Source organism: Peromyscus maniculatus, chromosome 3 (genome assembly GCF_049852395.1).
Source record: "Peromyscus maniculatus bairdii isolate BWxNUB_F1_BW_parent chromosome 3, HU_Pman_BW_mat_3.1, whole genome shotgun sequence".
NCBI lineage: Eukaryota > Metazoa > Chordata > Mammalia > Rodentia > Cricetidae > Peromyscus > Peromyscus maniculatus.
The window spans coordinates 144,758,632-144,779,256 of record NC_134854.1 but is presented as its reverse complement, the minus strand read 5'-3'; the positions used below and the strand labels follow the sequence as shown (position 1 = coordinate 144,779,256).

The 20,625-nt window shown below is 43.3% G+C and overlaps 1 protein-coding gene across 3 annotated transcripts in view; it reads right to left on the bottom strand.

Moving 5' to 3' along the window:
• LOC102920593 (murinoglobulin-1-like) overlaps positions 1–20,625 on the bottom strand; it is a 79,219-nt gene that overhangs the window by 40,953 nt on the left and 17,641 nt on the right. For 2 of the 3 annotated variants that reach the window (XM_076567881.1, XM_076567883.1), the window contains exons 9-15: positions 17,415–17,529; positions 17,146–17,255; positions 16,098–16,259; positions 9,631–9,858; positions 9,384–9,447; positions 5,419–5,567; positions 543–692 (exon numbers count right to left, since the gene is read on the bottom strand). In XM_076567881.1, the coding sequence (XP_076423996.1) occupies positions 543–692; positions 5,419–5,567; positions 9,384–9,447; positions 9,631–9,858; positions 16,098–16,259; positions 17,146–17,255; positions 17,415–17,529 (978 nt within the window). The remainder of the gene's footprint in view (positions 1–542; positions 693–5,418; positions 5,568–9,383; positions 9,448–9,630; positions 9,859–16,097; positions 16,260–17,145; positions 17,256–17,414; positions 17,530–20,625) is intronic. The other variant, XM_076567882.1, reaches the window with a different exon arrangement.

The window sequence follows — 20,625 nt, the reverse complement described above, 5'->3', positions numbered from 1 at the left end:
TAGAGTGAAAGCTGAAAGATCAGAGAAGCAGAGCAAGCCAGACACAAGATCTACCTCTATGAAATCCTTAGCCTATAAAAAAGAGAGTTCCTCTTTCATCATGCCTTATATACCTTTCTGTATCCAGCCTCATTACTTCCTGGGATTAAAGGTGTGTGTTACCACTGCCTGGTTCTGTTTCTCTCATGTAGCCCAGTGTGGACTTGAACTCACAGAGATCCAGATTGATCTCTGCCTCCTGAGTGATAGGTGTGTTCCACCACTGCCTGACCTCTATGTCTAATTTCGTGCCTGGCTCTGTCCTCTGATCCCCAGGCAACCTTTATTGGGGTACACAGTATATCACCAAAATTGGCTGAAGTTTTCAGAGCTATTCTTTGAGATTTTATAATGAAGAGCTCCCTTCAGCGATGCCCTTAGCATTAAATGCAGCATTTTTATGTTACAGCGTCCTAGCGTCTGAATGACCACTACTTTATTAGAACCATCATCTCAGAGGCTCACCACTGGCCTTTCTTGGATAGAGGATGATGGGGACTCACCCAGGAAGGGGAGAGCTCAGCTTCAGGCCTCAGGAGCAGCACGCTTTGGTCCACAGCCCTTAAGCCACAGAGGGACTGAGGAGAAGCTGTAACACGCAGATGGGCCTGTGAGGCGGGAAGACTTTGGGCTGGGGTGAAGGTCAGGTCCACCTGTGGGAAGGGGAATCAAGCTTAGCCAGCTTCCTGCTCTTGCAGCCAAGAAACCTGCCATGTGAATCACCCTGTAACTTTGCATGCACATCTGTTTGCCAGATTATGACTGTCAGAACTCAGCCAAGGCTCTTTGCTTTCTTTTCACCACTGGGATTGATGTTAGGAAGACAGGAGATGTGTCAGTCAAACTCTGAAGCAACAAACAACTATTTCAGCTCCCTGAAATTCTTGTTAATAGCTCATTTTTGGTATGTGAGTGTGGTGTAATGCACACGTGTGTGCTGGTGCATATAGCCATGTATCCAACAGAGGCCAGAGGAGGATGTGTGTGTCCTGCTCTCACTCTCTATCTTATAGACTTGAGACTGTCTCTCATGGAGTTGGAGCTAAACTGGCCGGTGGAAAGTTCCAGCAATTCTCCTGCCTCTGGCCTCCACAGCAGTGGGGTTGTAGAAGCCACCAGTCATGCCTGGCTTTTTACATGAGTGCTGGGATCTATGATTCAGCACACATTTAACAGTGTTGTTGTAAGCCCCTGGGCCACAGGAGTGGCCAGGCCCCTCCCCCCAGCACTTCTAACTGCCAGGTTCCACTCACAGAATCCTCTAACTGCCCTAACTGCTGGATCCTGCCCCCACCCTGCAGAGCAAAAAGCCCAATCTCTGGACATGAAATCCCACCAATGTTCACCCTGGAAAGTTCAACCCTGAAAAGTTCCACCCCCTTCCCAAGAAGCTCTACATAAGCTCCCAATCCTGTTTGGTTGGCTGCTGAGACCCCAGATAGGAAGTAACTCCTTATGACCTACTTCTTCCAGAATTTCACTGATATTAGTGTCAAACTCAAATGTCTAGGGTGCGGATCCCTGACTCCACAGGCAGAAGTCTTCACCATGGCCTTCAAGTTGCACCATGAGAGAGATGAAAAAGCCCAAAACAAAAATACCTGATGATGGCTAAGGCCTCTCAGCTGGCTGAAGCAAAAGCCCAGGCTCCCTGGTCTCCTAAAGCTAGAGAACCTCTGTGTCCTTGTTTCAAAAGTAGTCAGGAGGGTCACTGGGCCTGGGCCTGTCTGAACCCTCATAAACCACCCAGCCCATGTCCAAGGTGCCATCAAGGAGGGCATTGGGGTGTTGATTGCCTCCATGTCCCTTGAGGCATGGGGACATCAAGCCCAGATTGCCCTTTATCTGACCTCCTTGGTCTGGCCATGAATGACTGAGTGGGCCCAGGCTCCCTTGGCCTGACTACCGCCATCTCTGACAGGGAGCCTCAGGTAGTTATCATAGTATCCAGGAGATTCATCTCCTTCCTTTTGGACACTGGGCCCATTTCTTTGGTCCTGTTGAAATTCTGGGGACCCACCTCTCCTTGTTCTTCTGTTGTTGGAGTAAGGAGACAGCCTTACCAGGCTCCCCAAACCCCATCACCTGAAGGGTATTTCCCTTACCCATTCCTTCCTAATGGTGCCAACCTTTCTCATTCTCTTGCTGGGAAAGGACCTCCTAGCCAAAGTGGGAGCCTCTATTTCTTTTGCTCCCCCATCCACTTGACCCCAAGCTGGCCAGCCATTCCCTTCCTCCTTCTCCTCCAAATCACATGATCTGACACACCTCTTCTCTTCCAACCTCTCAGGTAGATCCCTAGGTATGGGACACCTAAAACCCCCCATAGCCAAAAATCACAGCCCTTATCATTCAACTACAAGACCCCACTAAATATATAACCCAGGCTCAATACCCACTTTCTTTCCAAAGCCCCAGGGCTTTGGAAAAAAGCCTTTTTTAAGTCCTAAGAAAGAATCTTCTGCTCCCCACTTCTCCCTTTAATATTCCCATACTTGCAGTTATAAAAACCAATGGAACCTATCACTCAGTTCAGGATCTCTGACTTATCAGCTCAGCAGTAGTTCCCCTTCACCCTATAGTTTCCATGTCTTAACATTTCAAAATGACTCAAGTTGCTGATTTGACTCTTAAGATGTGTATAGACCATTTGTTTCTGCTGGCTTCTGCTACCCAACATATTCGGTTCCAAATTCTTCAGCTGCTTCCTCCTCCACCTGCTCTAACCATCCATCTCTCCTCACCTACGTGGTAAATGTCCTCTCACTGGCTCCTGGAGCCTGGTACACCCTCCAGGGCCTCACCATGTGGGCAGCTGCTGGAACTCTCTCTGTTTTCTGGCCGCCTCCCCCTAGGAGCTGCCTGGGAAGCCCCCACAGCCCCTTTAAGCCCATCTGGGCCTCTGCGACATAGTCCCTCCTGTCTCTCAGCTCCCACTTGGAGCTGATGGAAACTCCCTCAAGTGCAGTTCACTTTGCGACCATTCCCCTCTTCCTCCCCGGACTCTAATTTTATTAAAGCTTCTCTCTAGCCTTAGTACAGTTCAAACGGCCAAAACCAGCATTCTCAATTTTCAATGATAGCAACTTCTGCCACTGCACAAAGAAATGATCCAAAATTCTCTTATATCGAAACTTGCATTCTTCTCTATTTCTTCTTACCTACACCTACCGGGAATAGCTCTTACATATGATGGATGCTTATCATCCTAGAGACCCTCATTTCTAATCAACAGCCCGTCCTGATAGGGTCAATAAATTACTCTATGTCAGGCTGTCAAAGGCTGAGTCCGTCCCCTATGCTCCCCTATCCATCTCTCCTTCCCTGGGGCTTATCACCTGTGCATGTTTTCTCTATTCTTGTGTGATAATTCCTGCCCTGAAAACAAAAATCATAAAAGCAGGGTTTATGATAGAATTTAAAAAACCATGCTTGTTTAATAAGGTATTAAAGCTGCACCTTCATGTACTCATACAGGAGCATACAAGTGTTACAAAGGTCTGAGAATGTGAAATCTTAAGCACTGAGGATAACTTAAGTTCGGAGGGTCTAAGAAAGTGTTGTCTGAGGATGCGAAAGCTTAAGTAAGTTTTAAAAGTCTAAGAAAGTGTTATGTAAATGAAAGTTCTGAAAGTGTAAGAAAATGTTTTAAGGTGTCATGTAAATGAAAGTTCTGGAGGTATAAGAATGATTTAAGGCATGTACATCAAAGTTCTGAAGGTATAAGAAAGTGATTTAAGGCATGTACATCAAAGTTCTGAAGGTATAAGAAAGTGACTTAGGATGATGGAAAGTGTTTCAGATTTCTTTCCCCTCTATGCTGTTGTTAAATCTATCCTTAATGGTTCAACCAGACCACTTGTACAGTGGGGTCTGGAGACTGCTCACCAGCAAGTTGCCAAAAGGAGATACTTATCCCTATGACACATAAATCAACTTCTAATACACCTGTCTCCTATTCCTTCTTTCTCTATGGTCAAACTAGAGACCACTGTCGATGTTGGCCAGATGTAGGCTGCCCTTAGCAGTCCTATAAAAGATGAGATCCAACAACTTCAGACAGAACTTCAAAAAGTAAGAAACAGCTTGATGCCTCTGGCCAGTGGATCACTGATAGTCCAATATGAAGCTGGATGCTACCCTTCTCACCCCTTTTCCTTCTTTTCTTAATCCTGATAGTTGCACCCTGCCTTATAAACTTTTTGTCTAGATTTCTTCAGCACTAACCATACTTTTAACCAGTTACCGTTACAGGGGTGCTTTGGAGCCAGAGACCTGCAGCACGCGGTTACATCCTGATGATGAAGATCAAGACTGCCCAAAGAACCTCAATACCGTGATTCAACAGGAAGTACTCTAATAATAACATTGCCCCCTTAACTGTGACCTGATTGTTTATCAATAATAAACAAAAAAAGGGGGAATGTAAGCCCCTTGAGCCACACAAGTGGCCAGGCCCCTCCACCGAGGACCTCTAACTGCCAGGTTCAACCCACAGAATATTTTAACTGCCCAAACTGCTGGACCCTGCCCCCACCCTGCAGAGCAAAAAGCCCAATCTCTGGACATGAAATCCCACCAGTCTCCATCCTGAAAAGTTCCACCCTCTTCCCAAGAAGCTCTATGTAAGCACTCTATCCTGTTCAGTGTGTTGCTGTTTCTTGCTCAAGCAGAGGCAGTCACTTTCCTGGATTTTTCCTTCTCAATAAATCATTTGTGTGAGGTTTGTTGTGTGGTGTGGCTTTGTGGTATTCCTTGGCTTCCAGCTGCCAGGATACCTTTCAGTCTGAGATGCAATGCTTACCATTGTATCTTAACATTTAATAACAACAAGGCTCTATGTCCTTATCACACACATAGGAAAATCATAATGAAAAATTAGAAGGAAACTAAATACACTAACCATTGATAGGCCTGGATTCTATTACTGGTCTTGCATAAAGTGATGTGACATTAGGGTCTATGAGATTGCTCAGTGGGTAAAGGCACCTGCTGTTGACCTCATGACCTGACCTTGGTCTCCTGGACTCATGTTGGAGGAGACAGACATGTGAACATGGTTCTCTTTCTCCCACATGTGTGCACTCATGTGCACGTGCACATGGCATAACTATAAGGATTTTGAAGTTACAGGACTTGGGACTCGTTAGCCAGTTATTAATCACTCAGTTCCCTCTCCTGCTCCACTTCCTTGCTTTCTTTCTTGTCACCCTCCAGCCATTCTGGGGGTTAGTGAACAGAAATCTGGTACTCTGGTAGTGTTTATATTTCTGCCACTGAGGCACACACCAATTGCCAGGGTTAGTGTATCTGAAATCTGTATCCTTAAGCCATTTTTTTCTCTTTTCAAATAGAAATTTTCAGAAATAAATCACTCACTTTGTTGAGAAGACACTTTTCAATTTCAAGTTTTGCAGAATCTGCAATCATTTCTCCATCAGGCAATATGGCATAGATGAGTACTTTAGCCTCAGGAGCCATGCTGAAGTCCACGGGGATCTCCAGGGCAAAGTTGTCTTTCACTGGAGCTGGAGGGAAAGGGAAGAGACAGTTATGGGTCAGAATATTGACAGGAAAACCCAAATAACTAAACACAGGGGTCTGGTGGACAGTCTGTATGGGGAAGACATTCTTACATCTGGGCTGTTCTGTGGTTAATTGTTTGTATGCTAATTATGTCAGGATGGTATGGGACGCTCACAGCAAGATACCTTCGACCAAGGTGTTCACCATGGAAAGCTATATTGCTTATTTGTAGCTAATCATATACTAACCTGTTATCTCTTTTACATCTTAACATCCAAAACAGCATCTGTTAAATACTCCTGTTATAAAAATGGATGAAGCAAACTTGACTAATGTTTCATTTATTGTTTAGATAAGAGGAAGAAAAATACACATGACAATCTGGTACTCAGGGAGCTGACAACTGATGATTATCTCAGAGGAGCATGCTACATTTGAAAATAATAAGTATATCTTTATAGTTAATGAAATGCTCACAGTATTTACATTTTTATAGAAAAAATTATGCAATTTTAGAAGTCTCTGTTATTGTCTCTGGTGAACCTGAGGAAATTCATAAACCTTCTCAAAATGGATGCTATGATTCCCATTTAGTGTTTGTAGAAGAACTAACTAGATATTTTATTAAACTGATAAATAATTTGTGTAATTGGTCAATGACAAGGAAGCCCTTCTTCAGTAAGTTTGTTGAGCATCTAACAAGTACCTACCATTTCTAGAAATCACTTGGAAGATTTCTGTGAAACTACATATTCAAATTTATGTGCTTTATGCAGTTGATATTGAAATGACGAGAAATGGATAATAAATAGGTAAATTGTAGAAAATATTTCTGCATGTGGTAAGTGCTCTTTGGGAAGGAAAGGATGGCAAGAAGATGAATACTGAGAATACCGGGATCCAGTGGTAACTTGGGATTTTAATAGGAGCAGGTGGAAGGGGCCCCATTAAGAGAGTGACAGTTGAGCCAAGTAGAACTGAGCATTGTCATCAGGATATGACAGAGTGATTTCATTCCTTAAGTCACAGCAGGTATGATTCCTGCCCAAGACCTTTGTAACATCAAGCCCGTCAAAAAGAAGTAGGGAAGGGGCCTGGTGGATGTTGTCAGGGAGGAGCTGGAGGAAATTTATGAGCAGTGTGTATGATTGATATGCTTTGTACATGGAAAAAAGAAAGCATCTTCAACCACATCTTATGATGTTGGCATAACTGGGTATTGGCATGTAGAAGAACGCAAACAGACTGATATCTATAAGTATGCATAAAACTCAAGTCCAAGTGGATCAAAACCTCAACATAAATCCAGTTATACTGAACCTGATAGAAGAAAAAGTTGGAAGTAACATTGAACACATTGGCACAGGAGATACTTCCTGAATAGAACACCATTAGTATCTACACTAAGATCAAAAATAATAAATGGGATATCATGAAACTGAAAAGCGTCTGTAAGGCAAAGGACACTATTAATAGGGCCAAATGGCCACCTATATAATGCGAAAATATCTTCATCAAATCCACATCCAACAGAGGGCTGATCTCCAAAATATATAAAGAACTCAAGAAACTAGACATAAAAAAAAAACAAAAAAACAAAAAAACCCCAAACAAACAAACAAATAATTCAACTAAAAATGGGGTACAGATATAAAGAGAATTCTTAACAGAAGAATTGCAAATGGCAAAGAACCACTTAATTGTTCAACATTCTTAGGCATCAAGGAAATGTAAATCAAAACGACTTTGAGATTCCATCTTATAACCTGTCAGACTGGCTAAGATCAAAACCACAAATGACATCTTATGCTGGAGAGGATATGGAGCAAGACTCCTCCATTGCTGGTGGGAGTGCAAACTTGTACAGCCACTTTGAAAATCAATATGGTGGTTCAGAAAACTGCGAATTGATCTACCTCAGGATCCAGTTATATTACTCTTGGGTATATACCCAAATGATGCTCAATCATACCACAAGGATACTTGCTCAACTATGTTCATAACAGCTTTATTTGTAATAGCTAGACCTGGAAACAACCTAGATGCCAATCAACCAAAGAATGGATAAAGAAAATGTGGTACATTTACACAATGAGTATTACTCAGCTGTTAAAAACAATGAAATCAGGAAATTTGAAGGTAAATGAATGGAACTAGAAAAAAGTCATCCTGAGTGAGAAAACCCAGACCCAGAAAGATAAATATGGAATGTGTTAACTCATAAGTGGATATTTAACCAAAAAGTATAGGATAACCATGCTACAATCCACAGATTCAGAGAGGTCAGGTGACAAGGAGGGTCCAAAGGGGGATGGGATGCATGGATTTCCCTGGGAAGGGGAAATAGAAGAGATCTTAAGGGTGGGGATGAGAACTTGGGGGATCTTGTTGAGGGGTGGACGGAGGAAGGAGTACTGAAAGAGATGACTGGAGAGGGGGCACATTTTGGGGTCAGGTACAAACCTGGTGCCAGGGAAACTCCCAGGATTCTACAAGGATGACCTCAGCTAAGACTCCTAGCCATAGTGGATATGTAGCCGGAACTGGCCATCTCCTGTAATCCAACTGGTCACTACCCCAATTGTCATCAGAGAGTCTTCATCCAGTAACTGATGGGAACTGATGCAGAGACCCACAGCGGAACACTAGGCTGAGCTTTGGGGAATCCCATTGAAGAGGGGGAGGAAGGATTGTAGGAGCCAGAGGACTCAAGGACATCACAAGAACACAACCCACAGAATCAACTAACCTGGCTCATAGGAACTCACAGAGTCTGGATCAATAACCAGGGAGCCTACGTGGAAACGACCTAGGCCGTCTGCACATCTGTGAGAGTTATGTAGATTGGTCTAGTTGTGGGACTCCTAACAATGGGAGCAGGGGCTGTCCCTAATACTTTGGCTGGCTCTTGGGAATCTACTCCTCATGCTGGATTTCCTTGCCCAGCCTAAATACAAGGGAAGGTGCTTAGTCTTACCACAATCTGATATGCAATGCTTTTTTTAGATACCCATGAGAGGCCTGATGAGCAGATACAGAGGAGTGGATGGGAGGAGAGGAGGGAGGAGAAACTTCAGTCAGGTTGTGAAATAAATAAATATATTAAAAATGTATTGTATAAATATATGTAATTTTCAAAGAATAAATAAAGATGAAACCAAAGGACTGGAGAGATAGCTCAAAAGTTAAGATCATTTGAGGCTCTTGTAGAGGACCAAGTTTGATTCCCAACACCCACATCAGGCTGCTCTGAACTCTATCTTTAACTTCAGGGGACCTGATGCCTATAACTTTGAGGGCACATGCACTGATATGCACAAACACACACACACACACACACACACACACACACACACACACACACACACACACTTAAAAAATAAAGATGAAGCAAATGAATAAAATTGGTGTACCTAGAATAGTTTAAAGTCCAAGGCTTAAACCTTCCATACTTTTTTTTGATGGACACTAAGGTAACACATTTTACCTTGTTGGTGATAATCTGTGTGTGAATGCATAGATTTCTCACTTGGGGTGTACTTTGGAGTACTTTGTGTTTTCAGGTGTTACATCTTCAGAATAGAAAATTTACCGTGTTGAATGGTACCCAGTTTGGGAGTCTGAGACTTTTCCACCCTGAAGGTCATGGTATGATGGATAACCTACATTAGATGACAGAACCTTGACTTTCTGCTGTAGAGTGTGTTTATGGTGACACACACCATCATGGCATCCTTAGTTGCTCAGTGGTGAGATCACACTGGTGAGTATGTGGGGGAATTCAGTTGGAGATGTGTTACTGGGTGGGAAACACTCACATTCTCCTGGCTCCATGTGGTGAGTGTGGCTTCCAGTCTGGATAATGCTGCCTTTGGCCATGACCTAAAATAGAAAGCATTTTCCAAGCTTACATCTATATTTTACAAAGCTTTCTTCTAACTGACAAATCTATTGTTTGAGACCCAGACAGAAATACCCAGCCTAGAACCCAACATGTCAGAAGGAGAGACATGGTCAGGACTTGAAAGGATTCTTGGTAGTTCTCAACATGGAGGTAGAACTCACCAGGTAATAGAAGATAAGCTCTCCCATTACTCTCAAGACTGGCCCCTGCAGAATAAAATGTGCCTGAACCATGTGATTCTGACTGCAGGGCAAGATGCCGGCCTCTGTCTCCAGGTGGACGTAGCTCCTGCTGAAGGAGTACACACTGTGAGCCATATGATGTATCTCTGCGTGCTCTTCTGCTGTACAAGGATGATGGATGCATGAATTTTCCTCTTTGTGGTAGACCTGGAGAAACAATAAATTTTGTCATTAGTCATCAACACCAAAGCAAAGTGGATATATGAATATAATACAAAACAATTAAAAATAGTGGTACACTATACCCCCATTTCCAACAAATAGAATGAGGAAAATACACTGAAGTTAAACACTTAGGTTAAAAAATAGAGAGAGGAGCCTCTTGGCACTTCTAGGTCTGGTGGTCTCACTGAGGACAGTCACAGGTCCACCCCAGGCATCTAGACTTGGGGCAGGAAGAAATCAACCATGAGCTTATCTGGTGCCACCATTATAGTGAGTGAATACAAGGTGGGGAAATGAGAGAGAGAGAGAGAGAGAGAGAGAGAGAGAGAGAGAGAGAGGCAGAATGAGCCATGTGCTACACAGAGAGGTAGATTTGAAGAGGGTGGTGAGGAAAGAGCTAATGTAGATGTCCTGCTTGCCACACAGGGCCGTGGTGTTGTCCTAGCCAGAGCTGCTGTCAAGGGCCATGAAATTGGTCCATGGCCCTGAGCCTTGGTGGTCTGTATTGATGTCCATGGCTCCTGTGATCACTAAAGGTCCTGTGGATGACCCAAGCCTGGCCCATCACCTGTGACCATGTCCACATCCAAGGGATGTGGCCCCACAGGGGCCATGCCAATCTAAGAGGCCTGTGCTACTACTCAGGACTATGGTGATGTTTGAGACAGACTGCTGTTGGGGGCCACATCTGGGCCCTTGTCCCTGCTGTGGCCTGACTCTGAGTTGCTGTCTGTGGCTCCTGTTGCCCCAAAGGACCATGCAGAGCCCTACAGTCTGGGCTAACACCTGAGCTCATGTTGGTCTTTGAAGGTCAAGCTGTTGCCAGGGCCATACAGACCTGTGTGGCTTGTACTGCCACCCGAGGCCATGGTATCATCGGGACCCAAACTGGCCATGGGCTATGTCTGGGCCCAAGACCCTAACACAGCCAGGGTCTGTGTTGATGTCCAGGGCTCCTGTTACCATCCAAGGCTGAGTTGATACCGGGGTGTGGGCTGCCACCTGGAGACATGTTGGTGTTTGAGGGCCATGTTGCCACTGTGTCTATGCTCATCAGGGTGATCTGCAATGCTAACTAGGGCCTAGATGACATCTGGGTCCAGGCTGTTGCCAAGGACCATATCTGTGTCCATGGTCCTACCGTAGCTGAATCTGTGCTGGTGTCCACGGCCCATGTTGCTAAGAAAGATCACACTGACACCCAGATCTGGGCTTCTACCTATGGTCATTTTGGTGTCCAAGGGCTGTGTTGATGCCATGCCCATACAGACCTGAGTGACATGTGTTGGCATCCAGGGCCAGGGCATTGTACATACTCGAGCTGTGGCCAGGGCCATGTCTTGGTCTGTGGCCCTGTCACAGCCAGGGTCTGAGCTGATGCCTGAGGCTCCTATTGTCATCAAAGGCTACGCAGATGCCCAGGATCTGGGCCCACACCTGGGGCCATGTGGTTTTTGAGGGCCGCGTGGTCTCTGAATCCAAGATGACCTGAGTGATCTGTTTTGCAAACTGGGGTCATGGTGACATCTGGGCCCAGGATGCTGCCAAGGACCATGCCTGGGTCCCCAGTCCAAGTGCAGCTGGGGTCTGTATTGCTATATGTGGCCTGTGTTGCCACCAAGGGCCTTGTAGACATCAGGAGTCTGGGCCACCACCTAGGGCCATTTTAGTGTCCAAGAACTGAGCCTCTGATTGGGCCATACAGATCTGAGTAACCCTTACTGCCACCCTGGGCCATGGTCTTTGTTGTCTGGACCTGGACTGCTGCTAAGAGTCATGTCTGGACCTGTGGCCCTGCTGCAGCCACAGTCTGAGTTGATGTCCATGGCTCCTGTTATCATTGATAGCAGTTAGGATAGGCTTGTACACAATTGGTCCAGCCCCTCCTCGGCTACAGCCCTAGGGAGAACTGGCCCTGGCGCTGACTGACTGCAGCACTCAGGAGAGTGGGCCTTGTACCTCCCCAGGGCTACAGTAGAGCAGTCCCTGCTGGTGGGGGTGTGGGAGATCTGGCCCTGAAGATGTCAGAGTGGGAGAGCTAGCCTCATGGTCTGTCATGTGATAGCCTGGGGAAGGGAGATATTCCCACCTGCCCCTCATCACCCACCTCTCACCACCTACTGCAGGCAAGAAAAGCTGGTCCCAGGGTCATGAGAGTGGGAGAGCTGGTCCTGCCCATCACTAGCCACAGCATTTGGCAGAGTGGGCCTTGTACGTAGCCCTGGCACCACACTAGATCTGACTCTGTTGGCAGGGGTGCAGGGATGAGCCAGGTCTATGGACTAAAAAGCAGGAGAGCTGCTCCTGGCCCCTCCTGCTGAGAGCTGCTGGTAGCAATGGCTTTACCAGAGGCCATGGAAGTATACAGCAGGTGACAACTAGTATTCAACAGAAGGACCCACGAGATGAATAACTCTCTGATGGGGAGCCCCACCCAGCAAAGCCATCACTGACTGTAAACAACAATCAGTTGTTTCTGTCTGTAAGTTCTCTCATGTGACACTACATTCCTTCCCTAAAAACTGCTATGGATGTTTTCCCACTGCTTGTGTGTTTATCTCATGTATCTATTCCATCTTCAGGCACATGTATAGCTGTGGATGGTCAGGAAGATGATTTCTGTTTAAGCTGTATTATTCTGATGAATAGAAATAATACTAGGATATTTTCATAACTGACATAGGAAAGTAACAGTATTCTCAGTCACAAAGACATCTAATTTTAGCCCTCAGAACAAATTCAAAACAGACTAGCTGCCCCTGCAGAGAATACACAGGGACAATTCCCCAAGTGTCTGTTAAACCAAAGTCAGGCTGATACTATTAAAACATAACTTTCCTGCAGCAATTGACTTTCTGCACATACTCCCAACTTCACTTTATGTTGCAGAACTCAGGGTTCAGCCAAATAAATGTCATTGTTAAGTCCTGAATTTCAATGTCATTTTCTGTCTGGGATTCCTGACCACTCACACTCTGAGCATTACCCACTGACCTGTCAATATGACATCTCTAGCCTGAGAGAAACTGTGTGATTTATCATGTGTTATGAGAATATGTTGGACCCAGGAAATGTAACATATAATTGTCCAGAGTTTGACTGTTGAGGTGTGTGTGTGTGTGTGTGTTGAAATAGAAATGTAGTTTAATGTGCAGAGGTAGAAGTGGGGGGAGATGGAGCAGAGTGTGTAAGGAGAGAAGTGTGAGAAATGTAAGAAGTGACAGAGGTGTGTATGTAGGGCAGAAATGTGTGTGTAGAGGAGAGTGAGTGGGTGAGTGAGAGAGTGAGTGAATGATATAGTAGTGTATGAAGGAATATAGTGGAGTAGAGAGAAGAAATGTATACAGAAGAGAGATGTGGAGCTATTGAAAAAAAGATGTAACTGTGTATAGAAATATAGGGCTGTGCAGGAGAGAGATGTATGTATGTAAAGAGAGACATATAGCTGTATGTAAAGAATGTAGCTGTATTTAGATAGATTTTTCACAGAGAGGATTTTTTAAGATGAAGTAAAAGAGAAAGTAGCCATCAGAACATGTGAAGTCTCTCTAATACCCCTCAGATAGAAAATTATAACCCTCAGAAAAGTCTAGCTCTCACTGTGTTTGTGTTTGTGTTTGTGTGATTTTTTTTTCATAATTTAGGATGCTAGATGCTGGCTTTCCAGTTAGTGATACTCTCTCTCATATATGGGGATATTTTATTTGTGCTGAAATGTGATTTTATTTGTATGTTAATAAATACAGTTGCCTGGGGGTCAGAGCTAATAGCAAGCCATAGCAAAAGTCTGGCAGTGGTAGCACATGCCCTTAATCCTGATCACATGACAGGCAGATCTCTGTGTGTTCAAGGACACGACCAGCATGGAGACACCCGCCTTTAATCTCAATACCAACTATGGAAGACCTGGAGGTCTGTACAGACAGTCAGTGATGAGGAGGTCATGTGGTTGGGTTTATAATCAATGAAAATGCAGAACAGAAAGTCAATAAAAAGACAGATACACAGGAAGTAGCTTTCTTTCTCAGGGGAAAGACAGCAGAGGCAGCAAAGGGTTAGAATGTGGTTTTAAGTCTCAGCTCTTAGCTATTGCTCTGACCTTTTGGGCTTTTAACTCTGCATTTGGCTCTGTGTTTCTCATTTAATAAGACCGTTACATCTACACTCATATGTTGTGGAGGGCAAAATGAGGGAAATATGCACAACCCCTGCCACCTATGGCAGGCAGGAGTGTCAGCCTCAGGGACATGAGAATGCAAGACTAGCCCTGTCCCTCACATAGTGCAGCAATCTGGAGAGCAGGCCCTGCACCTTGCATGAGCAAAGCAGCAGAGCTGGCCCTGGTGGTGTGAGTGTGGGTGAGCCAAACACAGGGCATGAGAGCCGGGGAATTGGCCCTGATGCTTGCTGTCTGCTACACTGACTGAGCTAGCTGAAAAAGTCCTGGAGAGTTCATCTAGGTAGGGATAGTGAAGGAAAGCTGGTGGGCTGACCAACCAGGCTGCCATCCAGGCCCAGAGCCAGGACTATGAGGTAGCCACCCCAACATTTACCTCATCTATGAGCTGCTGGGGCATGTGAAGGGTTGAGACTGGCAGAGCCAAAGCTGCAGGCTCTCCATGACACAAGGCGACAATAGGATCTCCAAGAGGAGTCCCAGTGAGGGCCCGGTATTGAATGTGTAGCAGAAGCCAGAAGCCTCGAACCAGATAATGATGCATTGAAGTGAACACTTACAAGTAAAGATGTATGGATTAAAGGTTATACGGTGTGACTCACTGGGCCACACTACAGCTTCCACACTGATTTAAAAAGATTTTTTTTCTGTTTTGTTTTTTGTTTGTTTTTATTTTTCTTTTAAATTTTTGGGTTTTTTTGGTGTTTTTTTTTTTGGGGGGGGGAGGGTGGTGGCAAGACTGAAGGCAAAAGCAAGGGGATGAGGTGATGATTGGGTTACATGATGTGACATCCACAAAGAATCAATAAAAATTTTTTAAATGCAAAAAGAAATAGAGATAAATTTCATTGCTAAAGTAGCAAAAAGGGAGTCTGGGGAAAGGAAAAAAGAAGCAAGGTCAGAGAGAAAGGAAAGGGGGCCAAAGTCTGAGAAATAAAATCCAGGAACAACACACTAGAAGTCTGAAGTATGTGATGTGAATGGAAAGAAGACTACTGGGGCAGAAGTGTAGGAGTTGGGGGGGCGTTGGAGAGATAATTGAGGAGGAGGGTCAAGAAAAAATACATAAAAATACATAGTGAAACCTGTTACTTTCTATGCTAATTAAAATCAAACAGAAACAACAAACTCTGAGGAGGAGGGGGAAAGAAGAAGTGGGGTGGGCAAGAGGGTGAGAAGGAAGAAAAGTCTGAAGTAAAACCAGGAAAGAATAAAGGAAAACTAATTCTCCTGACTTAGGAAGAGATGAATCTTTCCTAAGGCCTTATTTCGAGGATCCACCAGAAATACAAGGAGAAGAGAGGGCAGTGATGTGACTTGTTCCATCTGAGACTGAGTCAAGCAGATCAAGGTAGACATCCATCAGAAGAGCAAGGCAGATGGACACCAGAAGAGTGAGTCCCAGCCTGAGCCACCAGCTGAGCTAAGACAATGTCAGAAGCACTGCAGGGCTGACTTCTGGTCACTGAGTCTATGTATGTGCTCGTGTGGGGTCTGTTAAGTAATGACAGTGTGAGCTACGTGTGATCTCTCCAGCTAAACCTATCTTCTGACTGGTTGAGTTTCTCCTTACATCAGAGGAACCTCCCCCACCCCCTCTCTCTCTGTGTATGCCTGCTTAAAGCAGGAACTAGTGTAGCATCAATCATATTCAGTTACACAATTAACTGTTTCTTGTTTGAGAAAATGGGCACAGCATATTTGGATAATGAATTTGAGAATACACAGCACCTATCCTTGACTGAATAGATAAAAACATATTTTTAATCATTTTTGTTTGAAGGCCCTGACTTGAGATATATAGAAGACAAAAAAAATAAGACAGACTATGAAAAATATTGTATTAAAAGGAATGTATTCATAATGTGTGCACTTATTTATCTAGCCCTTTGCTCATACCTTTATCACTGATCAGAAACCTTTTATGTTTTGCCCTAAAATAAGAAAATGTGGCATGGGAATATTTTTCATCAAGCTACACATTATTGAATTCAAGCTGATAGAAAGCTTCACCATGTGTCTTATGCCCTCATTTCTGACTTACTTTGATAGCAAGGGAAGACCCCTCGATGTTCGTGGTATTGATGGAGAACTCTGCCAGGCCATGCTGATCAGTGGTAGTAACATTGGTGTAGTCAAGTTCATGTGCTTTGATGAAGATTTGCTCATTCGGCATGGGAGCTCCTTTGATATCCACTAGGCGGACCTAAATTGAACAAAGAAGAAAAGTATAGCATAGGTATGATGATACTATATAGAATAGAAGAGAATAACTTGTTTCAATATTATATAAATATCATAAAAGGATGCACCAACTAATTAAGCATGGAAAAAATTATTTTTACAAACATCTAACACTTTAAGATCTACACCAGTAGGACTGGCTGTGCTGTGAAAGCCAGAGGCTGAAGGTGTCATATTCTTGAAATGACTCCATGATAGATGCTTGATACTTAGCTGCTATTCATAAGAAACCATTGAAGAATTCACTGTGTGAAGTAAGGGAGGCCGATGCACTGACACAGGCAAAATAAAATCTAGTTAGGTCTCTGAGGCTAATGGAGAGTGGGGTAGGTTATGAATATGTAGCATATCTTGCTTCATTGTTGAAACAGTGACATTTTGGGGTTTAAGGTTTTCAAGGACAGTAGTCATAAATAAAAAATTTCCTCCTTATGCTTTAGGTTTGGGGATTCTTTTTTTTAATTTTGTTTTTTTTTTTTGGTTTTTTATTTTTGATTTTTTAAAAAGATTTATTTATTTATTATGTACACAGTGAGTTCTGCCTGCAGGCCAGAAGAGGGCACCAGATCTCATTACAGATGGTTGTGAGCCACCATGTGGTTGCTGGGAATTGAACTCAGGACCTCTGGTAGAGCGTCCAGTGCTCTTAACCTCTGAGCCATCTCTCCAGCCCAGGTTTGGGGCTTCTTAATAACTTATAACATTGTAACTTGATAACATATTATGCCACTATGCTAAATTCTTGTACTGGAACCACTGATATTAGACAAGTTTAACACTGAGCAGAATGGCCTAGGTTGAGGTATCACAATACAGCCCAACCACTTATGAATCAAAAAGTACCTTACTTTCACTACGAATGGAATCCCACGTTTAAAGTGTGAATCTGCTTTCACAAATATGAGTTTGGCTGTGGTTCTTTTAATTTTAGTTGTTCCAGATCCCATGAACTCGAATCCTGGAAAAGAAATTAGCAACAACATTGAAAGCCCAAGACAGTTATTGAAGAATTGCTTGTTTTCTACATCCTTTTTCTGTACTGTTCAAACCACCACTGACATAAACAAGTGAGAATTATCACAGCTTCTTTTTCTATATTCTCAGGTTACTCACATACCTGTCCCTTCTTCTATAACCTTTGCATTCACAAAGAGACGCTGGGCTTTATGTTTTTTCTTTAAAGGAAACACAGCGATGTTTTCTTCTTGTGTGATGCAGCCATTGTTGTCTAGCTGTTATACAGGATAAAAATAAGGTAACATGGCACACTGTTCAGATTGATGGTCAACTCAAACCCACACATGAGGACTTCTTTGAGAAAAATGAGTGCTTAGTGCTGAACAGCTTGAAATTCTGGTCATAAGCATGGGACTCAACTCACACAGTGAGCTGCTGTGTGCCATGATCATGACCAAGTCACCAAGTTGCCTTGGCTTAGTCATCCATCAAAATAATGGTTAAATTTATAGACACATAAGGAGTATTAAGTAAATTCACAATTAAATGTAATCAGAACACTTACTTGTGTGCCACTAGGACTTAATAATCACCTTGTACTATGTAAAATATCAACCACAGGCTTGGATGTAGCCCAATGGTACATTTCACTAGTAGACATGAATCTGTTGGCTTGATACCAAGTACCAGTAAATAGATAAAGTGAAATCTATTTCCAGAGAGTAATGGGCCTTAGAGCTACCTCTGTGTGGTTCTGTGAATGAGAAAAGTCCTCATAAGAAATAACTGACATTATTCTGAAATGTGAAAGAGAAGAGTCACCAGAATCACATTACTTTGTTCTTAATTCAGTTTTAACTTCACTGCTTACTTTACACTGTTTGCCATTCTCTTTTGTACCTGATGGCTGGCATCGTAGTGTGCTTTATTTTATTTAAATTGTGTTGCTCTATCATCTTTGGTTTTCTGGTGTTTTGGAGTTTGTGTTTTTGTCTCTGAATGGTAGAAAGGAATGAGCTGTTAAATGAAAACTGCTTCCTAAGAAGACCCCCAAATAAACCAGAGCAGAGATTCATCATAAGAGATTTGTAGATCACAATGTAGAAACACAGGAAACATGACACTAGGCAGTGTGAGAACTACAAGAGGGTACGACTCCTCACTATAAACCCCAGAATTCTGAAACTGTGGTGATGCTGGACAAACCATCTAATTGTCTAGTTTTGGAAATGGCTAGTGACCTTAAAGATGATTCAAACAAGCAGATGATGGTATTAATGTTATCAATTCAGGACAAGAATGAGAAAGTCAGTAACAGATGACATGGTTAATAAAAGATAAATAGCATGTGAATTAACCAGAACATCCAAAAAATCATAAGAAATAAATAGATAATTATCAACACAGAAATAAAAATGATTTTAAGTCTCTCTTAATAAGAGACACAGGATAACTAATTAGACTCCAAAAATGAAAGTATAGTGTGGTAGTTTGTATGTCATTGGCTCCCATAAGCTCATAGGGAATGACACTATTGGGAAGTGTTACTTTATCAAAGTAAGTGTGGCATTATTGGAGGAAGAGTACCCCTGTGGAGGCAGACTTTGTGGTTTTAATATGCTCAAGCCACTCCTGGCACTGCAGAGCACTTCCTGTTGCCTGAATAAGATGTAGAACTCTAAACCTACCTAACCAGCACAGTATCTGTATGCTTGCTGCAAGGACCCACCATGATGATAATGAACTGAACCTCTGAACTGTAAGCCACTTAATTAAATGTTTTCCTTTGTAAGAGTTGCTGTGGTCATGGTATCTCTTCACAGCAATAGACACCCTAACTAAGACAGAAGTTGGGACCAGGGACCTTGGGACTGTGGATTAGAAAATCAGTTGAATGTTTTAAGTGCTACTGAATGGGACATCCAAGTAGGAACATAGAAGTCAACAGTACTGAGTGAGATCTGAATTGTGGAGGCCTTGCTCAAAATGTTTCAGAAAAGATGAATATTAATATTAGTATTAATTAATAGAGATTGTTCTTGTGAAAATATTTTGGTGAAGAATGTGGTTGCTGTTTGTCCTTGTCTAAAGAGTCTGCCTGAGGCTAAAGCAAAGAGATATGGATTAATTCCATTGGTAGAGGAAATCTTGAGACAGCCTGCTCTTGACTCTGTTGTACGGTTATTACTGGTCACTCTTATAGAGATTTATAATGAAAATGCACACGCTGAGAAAGGAAAAATAGAAAATGTACAATTTGAGGAGAAATAGAGCATCAAGGAGAGGAATGGAGCTAAGTCTTCTGTTCAAGGAGGTAAAGATTAATTTCCTTAATTAAGTATTTCTTTCTTTCTTTTCTTTTTTTTTTTTTTGTTTTTTCGAGACAGGGTTTCTCTTGTGTAGCTTTGGGCCTTTCCTGGAACTCACTTGATAGCCCAGGCTGGCCTCGAACTCACAGAGATCCACCTGCCTCTGCCTCCTGAGTGCTGGGATTGAAGGCGTGCGCCACCACTGCCCGGCCAAGTATTTCTTTTTTTAAACCTAGTTACAGAGAGCTTTATTGGGAGGAAGAGGGGGGTGGGTCCAAGAGAACCAGGCCTGGGAAGGAGCATGTGTGGAGAGCAGAGGGAAAGATGGTGAGGTGGGGGGACAGCAGAGCAGAGCAGAGAGCGCTAATTAAATGTTTCTTAATCAGGATTAAAGATTTCTTAATCAAAGAGATTAAGAAATGGAATAAAAGGAGTGGTGACTCAGGGCAAGATCCCACTTAGCTTAGTTTCTAACTTGTGGAAAGGAAGTAAAGAGAAGCTTAAAGCAGGGTGTGGTGGTACATGCCTTTAATCTTAGACACAGAAAGCAAAGGCTGGCAGATATCTGAGGCCAGCCTGTTCTACAGATCCAGTTTCAGGACAGCCAAAATTATGCAGTGAAGGAAACCATAAAAAAAAAAAAAGGTTGATGAAGAGGTAATTGAACAAAAGGGCCATGTTCCAGCCCTAGTAAGCATCAGAACTTGGCAGCTTCCGTCACATGGCTATGGAGTTAATGAAAGAAGAAAGGGGGTATGGAATTTGTCTCCTTGACCAAAGAGAGCCGGTGAGACCAGGCATGTGTCAGGGTTGTCCCTGAATGGAGACCCTGACTGAATTGCCTTGGAGACCCCAAGATACTGGAGATGAAAGAGCCATGGGCTATCTGCTGAGGAAAGCTGCTAATAGGGAGTAGAACCAGCCCACGAGAAAGAAGTATGTTGCAGTCAACAAATGCTAAAAGGAGTTGTTGTTCTGAAGAGCACTTTGACATCTGACACGGAGATGTAGAATTTGGAATTTTCCCAGCTAGTTTTTGATCTTGCTTTGGTCCAGTATTTC